Source organism: Miniopterus natalensis, chromosome 6 (assembly GCF_054644295.1).
Source record: "Miniopterus natalensis isolate mMinNat1 chromosome 6, mMinNat1.hap1, whole genome shotgun sequence".
Lineage (NCBI taxonomy): Eukaryota > Metazoa > Chordata > Mammalia > Chiroptera > Miniopteridae > Miniopterus > Miniopterus natalensis.
Window position 1 is genome coordinate 71,191,681 of NC_142086.1, and position 6,827 is coordinate 71,198,507.

The 6,827-nt window shown below is 48.8% G+C and overlaps 1 protein-coding gene across 1 annotated transcript; it reads right to left on the reverse strand.

Moving 5' to 3' along the window:
* On the reverse strand, nt 1-6,267 carry IL12A (interleukin 12A). Its single transcript, XM_087817823.1, has 7 exons — nt 6,255-6,267; nt 5,563-5,702; nt 2,689-2,802; nt 2,061-2,102; nt 1,944-1,985; nt 1,695-1,838; nt 1-168 (listed from the first exon to the last, which is right to left on the reverse strand). The coding sequence occupies exons 1-7, from the start codon at nt 6,265-6,267 to the stop codon at nt 13-15; spliced, it is 651 nt and encodes a 216-aa protein (XP_087673949.1). The 3' UTR covers nt 1-12.
* Between the last annotated feature and the right edge of the window lie 560 nt (nt 6,268-6,827).

The window sequence follows — 6,827 nt, forward strand, 5'->3', positions numbered from 1 at the left end:
GACCCCAGCTTTTTAAGAAGAACTCAGATAGCTCATCATTCGATCGATGGTCACTGCACGGATTCTGAAAGCATGAAGGAGAATGCAGAGCTTGACTTTCGTCTTATAAAAATCCAGCTCTTCAAGGGAGGGTTTCTGTGGCACAGCCTCACTGTTGAAATTCAGGGCCTAGAAGAACAGACAGTGAGCGTGACACATGCGGTATTCCAAAATTAAGACATTCACCCATAAATGTGGGGGAAGCCAGCACGTCTCAGAGCCCGCAACCCACACGCTCATTACATCTCAACGCAGCCCGGTCTACTCCCAGCTAGATGGCCAGGCAGAGCCCGAGAGAAATTCTCATTATCCAAGCACATGGATCTTCAGTGAGCTCGGGAGAGACCCTGAAAGCTGTTTCGGAATCGTCAGAAGTTGCATTTTAGAAAGGAACGATTCCTTGAAGATGACATCTGCTGCAATATCTAATTAATCCATAAATGTTGCATTAGGAAGTGAAGCCCTTTTTAGAGCAGGGAGGTGATGGACTGCTATTGACCAAAACTATCAGTAACAGATCTGTTTACTACAGAAACTCATTTGTGTCAAATAAACCTGGCAATGGATCTCCCAGTTTTAGCCCTTTGATTTGATAGCTCAAAGCAAGACCTTCTATTTGCACAATGATCGATAATTCCACTTGTTCCTGAGAAAATGCCTAAAAGAAAGGTAGGGTGGGTCAAGTCCTCCCTCTTTACAGAAGGAGAAACTGAGGGAAAGGGGGAGCCAATGGCTTGAGTATAGTTGTCTGGTTATTGGTAGAAATTATTCCAGTGCCCAAATCACCTGACTCTGTCCTGAAACTGAAATTATTATCTACAATTCTGTAGATGGTAACATTTGTTGATACTTGCATGACATTCAGTGCCTTTCAAGCAAGTAATCTGGCGAAAGAATGAAAGAAAAAGATTCTTTTTCAGACAGTGGTTTCTGACACCGTATTTTTATCCCATGCCCTGGTCACCAAGGCACTCACCCTGCTCTTTCTTGTGTGAATATTTCTCTGTGTCGTATTAGCATCGTGTGCTATGATGATTGAGAAATTACAAAGCAAGTTCTTGCCTATGAGTAACACTGTGGCTATCCCCGGGTGATAGGTCATTCTTTTATTTCATTCACACTTTGGTTGAGAATGGGTCAGACCCAGGCACTAGCCCTGCTTGTTTTCTCTGGCAGTGTTTGCAGGTTTGCCTGCTGGCCCCTCACATACACATCCTGGAGCTTTTGGAAGTGAGTTAAGAAGCACAGTGCAATCCCTTTGGTGGGGGCTTAAATCCTGGCTCTGCCACTTGCAAGCTGTAGGATCTCGGACAAGTGGCTAACTCTCTAAGCTCCGGTTTCCTCCCTTGTACAGACCCCATGTGGTTGCTGTGAGGACAACGTAAGGAAATGTATGAAAACGTTTGCAGAGAGCCTGGTTCATGCCACGTGGTCAACAAACAGGTGGCTGCTTTTCTAAATGTGACCTGCCTGTGTTTGCTCTTTCTCTAGAGGACACCCTCAAGATTATAGCTCTGCAGGGGCTTTAGAAGGAGGGATTTCTGGCCTCTCCCAGTCCGGGAAGGGTGGGCTGACCATATACCTCTCCATCAGGGACCCTGGCTGGCTGTCTCAGCATAAAGACGGTGCCCTCACTGATAGGATGAAGGCCTCACCTGCATCAGCTCATCAATAGCTGCCAGCATGTTTTGATCCAGAGTGATCTGCCTCTTAGGATCCATCAGAAGCTTTGCATTTATGGCCTTGAACTCTACCTGGTACATCTTCAAGTCCTCATAGAGACTACTGAGGCACAGGGTCTGGGCAATATGACAAAATGGGGAAGAAACCATTGAGATAGGCTAGAAACGTTTCCCTGCCCCTCTCCTCCCTGTTGTATTTGAGGAAAAAGTTCTGTGTCTCACCGTCATAAAAGAGGCCTTTCTGGATGCCAGGCAACTCCCATTCTAGAAGAAAAAATAATGAGATATCAATGGTATAAACTCATAAAATGGGCTGAAACCTTTAATTATCTGACTTACAGTTATGAGAGAGATCCCTCTGGAAACCAGGCAACTCTCATTCTAGAGAAAAAAAAATCACACATCCAATATATTAATTTTTAACAAAATTTTCTGACATCTCAAGCATATGTTTTTTTATGTGGTTAAAAATGACTAACAAAATTTACCACCTTAACTATTTAATTCTCACCCAAGGATATTCTTTCCCATTGCTTTTTCAGAGAGAGTGGAAGGGAGAGACAGAGAGACAGAGAGAGAGAGAAACATTGATGTGAGAGAGACACATTGATTGGTTGCCTCCCGCACGTGCTCTGACCCGGGCTGGGGACCGAGCCTGCAGCCCAGGGCACGTGCCCTTGGCCGGAATCGGACCTGGGACGCCTGAGTCCACAGGCCGACGCTCTAACCACTGAGCAAACCAGCCAGGGCCCATCGTAACAGTTGTTAAGTTCAGTGGTGGTAAATATATTCACATTGTGAAAAACCATATCTCTTTTTATAAATTTTTTTCAAATCTAACTTTGAAGTGGGACCTGTTCAAGTTCCATGATGGTAGAGACCAGAAACATGCACATTTTTATAAGAAGATGAAGCCAGGATACATGGATTTTAATTGTATGACGTGCTTTGGGAGATATGTCCGTACCGTGGCTAATTCCAGTGGTAAGCAGGCCTCTACCGTGCTGGTTCTATCTTTTGTGATATCTTCATGATCGATCTCTTCAGAAGTGCAGGAGTAGAATTCTAGAGTTTGTTTGGCCTGTAAAAATCATAAGGAGAAACCCCGGCTATAATATTAATAAGGTACCTGGGTCGCCATACCCTGGGGTGCCAACAAAGCCAGAGCTGGCTTCCCTTGGCCTCTATTCCTTTGACCTGTAATAAAGTCAAGGTCTTTAGAACACAAAAGGAAACAGGTCATTGATACTGTCCCTCCCTCCTGTCCCTTTGCTTTTAGGACTCGTTTCCCTGGATGACATGTTTTTCCATTGTGTAAACACTATAAATCATTTCAACAGGCTGTGCTAATCAGCATCTATGCCACGCTGTGACACTCGCTCCTGGTGAAGACGTTTTTTTCTTTTGCCAAAGCTCCTGTGTTTTATGAATATCTTTTTCAATGACAACTTCTAAAGGGGAACTGTTACAGTCACACTGGATGGATATAACAAACATGCAGCCCTAAAGACAAGTTGAGATTAAATTTGTGGTACACACACACACACATACACACACAGATGTCATCTTACAAGAGCCTTGGAAAGCACTGGTGAATATAATAATGAAATTTATCTTAAGAAGTTGATGACTTTTTGATTGAAGATCAAGATCATTTTTCCACTCAACAAGTCTGGTGTGTGCCAGGCACTGTGCTAGGCACTAAGGAACATGACAAGGAGGAGGACTGTGTTCTGTCCCCCAGGATTCCAAGTTCATCCGAGGGGACAGGCAGGTGCCCAAATGCCTAGGAGACATGCCAGCTGGAGAGAAGAGCTGAGAAGGGTAAGGGGGTTCTGAGAAGGGGGTGGAAAGGGGAGCAAAGGCCTCACCAGAGATGGGACATCTGCAGGAGGAGGGTTAGGGTGTTGATCAGCAGAGGTGGGGGAATTTCAGGCAGAGGGAACTGTGTGAGCTTGAGAGTGCAGAACATATTTGGGAACAGTAGTGAAATCCCCATCTGTGGTAGGCAGACTAATGTCCCCAACACACACCACCAAATATATCCCCCTCCCAATCCCTGGAACCTGAGAATATGCTACGCTACATGGCAAAGGGAGATTAAGTTTGCAGATGAAATTAAGGTTGCCAATCAGATAGGCTTAAAATTGAGAGGTTATCTTGGGTCATCTGGGTGGGGCCAATGTAATCATTGGGTCCTTATAAGTAGAAGAGGGAGGCAGAAGAGTCAAGGTCAGAGTGATACAGCATGAGAAAGACTCAATTAATTGGCCATTGCTGGTTTTGAAGATGGAAGGGGCCACATACCAAGGGATGTGGGCAGCCTCTAGAAACTGGAAAAGGCAAGAAAACAGAATCTCCCCTAGTCCCCAGGAAGGGTTACAGCTTTGGTGACACCTTGATTTTAGCCCTGTGAGACCCATTTTGAATTTCTGACCTCCAGGGATGTAAGGTAATAAATTTGTGTTGTTTAAAGCCATCAAGTTTGTGGTAATTTGTTACAGCAGCCATAGAAAACAAATACCCTGTTTCTGGAGGTGCTCAAGCAAACCTGGGCAGTCACTAGACTGATGGGGTTGTAAAAAGTTAGGTTTGGAAATGTGGGCGCCCTGTCGTAGTTCTTCAGATCTTTTCAAGAGAAATTGGAAATTTGGGTTCTTTTATGAAAGGTCCACTTTTCAATGGCATCAAACTAAACAATCAAAATAAAACATAAAAGATATGGGCCAAACTCTACAAATCTGTGTGCTGGATACAGCCTGTGAATGGCATGCATTGGCCACCTGTTCTCTGCAGTAGCCAGCTATTTGTTTTGGCAAATTTGACACAGGAATGATATAAAAAACATCCAACTGAGTTCTGCAATTCCTGACCTTTAGTGCTACATCTGGGGGAAGAGTCAGCCTTTTCATATAAAGCATCTATTTAAATTGGAGCTCCTAAATTTTATCCACATTGAACCTTTCTTCAGGAATCACAGCACTTACCGCTGCAGTTTTCCTTTGGTGAGCCGCCTTTTTAATTAAGATTGATTGAGCTGTGAGGAGCAATTGGCAGCGCATCATGAAAGATAAGGGGAAAAAGACTTCTTTCAGAAGGCCTTGTGGCATTGAGCTTATTTTAAGATACTCATAAAACAACCAGCTAAAAATATTCAAGAAAGATTTGCTAGAGAGCAGGAAGGCAAAAGAACATCTTTGAAAACATCAGTCTTTGGCCCTTGCAGCAAAAGCAATAGCTATTAGAGCACTTTTAAAGGGGAAAAAATACATATATTTTTTGCATTAAAATATGAAACCTAAAAAATGAATGAAGCTGTAAATAAAATTAGATAATTCTCTGCCTAGAAAATGAAGGCTGGGTGTGCACAGTCGCAGGCTCTCTGAAATGTGTTGCTCTGACAACGCACCGAGTGGCCAGACTGGAAGCTGGGGAGCCGCGGGAGGGGCAGCCTCCATCTCTGCAGCCCCCAGAGCGCAGAGGCTGCACCTAGTAACGGCTTCCTGGATTGATAAGTGTGTCAGAGAAACAGTGTGGGCCCGACACAATTAATTCCATCTCTGTTGGCAGGCACCAGGGAACACTGTAAATATCCACTTTCCTCTGTGTAGACACAGCCCAAAGGAATGCCATTATAATTTATTACCACTCTTGCTTTCTCTGGAGACACAATTTCATGGAGACTCTTTAGCTAATAGTTGGGCCATTTGTAAAGTTCCCTCTTCCTCTCTTGACAGCTCCTGATAAACTTCCACAGTTTCCCTGCAGGTGACTAGGGGCTTGGAGAAGCCCCTTCCCTAGAAAGGCTGCTAAGTGGGAACAAGGACGTTGAAAAGCTCACCTTCTGAAGCGCGTGGCTGACGGTCTTCAGCAGGTTCTGGGAGTGGCTGACACACGGAAACATTGCCGGGCCTGCCGTGGCTATGGGCAGGCTCCTGGCCAGGCCGAGGTGTAGGACCAGGGGGACCACAAGGAAGAGGCCTGCAAGGGAATGCAGCGCTGGCTGGGGCCGGCCGCCTGGTCTGGCCTGCCTCTGCCTCCCACCAGTTCTGCTTCTCTCCACCCACCTACCTCTTCTGGGTGCCAGCCGCCCTGCCCCTTGAACCTTCCTCAAACACCTGAGAGATGAATCAGGTCCTGGGGAGGCAGTGCTCTATCCTAGGGTCAGAAGCCAACTCGCAGCAAGGACCCCTAATGGGCTCCGGCAAGGGTGCTGGACTCAGCCCTCAGCCGGAAAAACTCCCCATTTCAGCAGGGGGAAACTGAGGCCGGTGGCGAAGGGCCTGCCCAGACTCACACGCAGCGGGGTGACAGCGCCTCGCTTGGCAGTGGGCCGGGCTCTGCCCTCTTAGAGCTGCAGCTGAGGGGCCCTGGGCAAGAAGCCACCCCTGGGGCCTCAGTTTCCCACTCGTCACCGGGCTTTTTCAGCAGGTGAGGGGTAAGCAATTAAGCCTCCCGCCCCCTGCCTTCTCCCTCGGCTGGAGCTGCTGATCTCTCCAGCCCGCCCGCAGCCGGCCCTCCCGCCCCACTCACCGGGCGGGCGCATGCTGAGCGCACGGAGCGGACGGCGGGGCGCGGCAGGTGAGCGCGGCGGCTGGGAAGCCCGCCGGGGGGTCACATTTTTATAACTGCCCCAGGCGCTCAGGACTTTCCCCGGACTCTAGTCTCTTGCTTTCTGTCTCTCTCGTCTCTCTCTACATCAGCTTCTCGGTGACACGTGGAGCTGGGACCGGGGGCTTGCGCGCTTTCGGATTAACTCCCAGCCGCGGTCGGTGGGGACGGCCCCGCCGCCTCCCGCCGGGCCCAAAGCGAAAGCGAAATCCGCGGAGCCGCCGCGCCGGGCCCCAGGCTCGCCCGACCCCCCGCCGGCCCCCAGCCCGCCCCCGCCCCCGGCCCCCAGCCCGCCCCCGCCCCCGGCCCCCAGCCCGCCCCCGCCGCCCGCAGCGCCCCCTCCCGGCGGAGCGCCGAGCCGCGCGGCCGCTGGGCACCTGGCATATCCAGGGCGCGCCCTGCTGGGCCACCACCGAGCTCTGTGTGGGGTGGGCAGTGTATTAATTTGTTCGTTAGTTCATTCGTCCGCCGGTCCGTCCGTCCGTCCGTCCATCC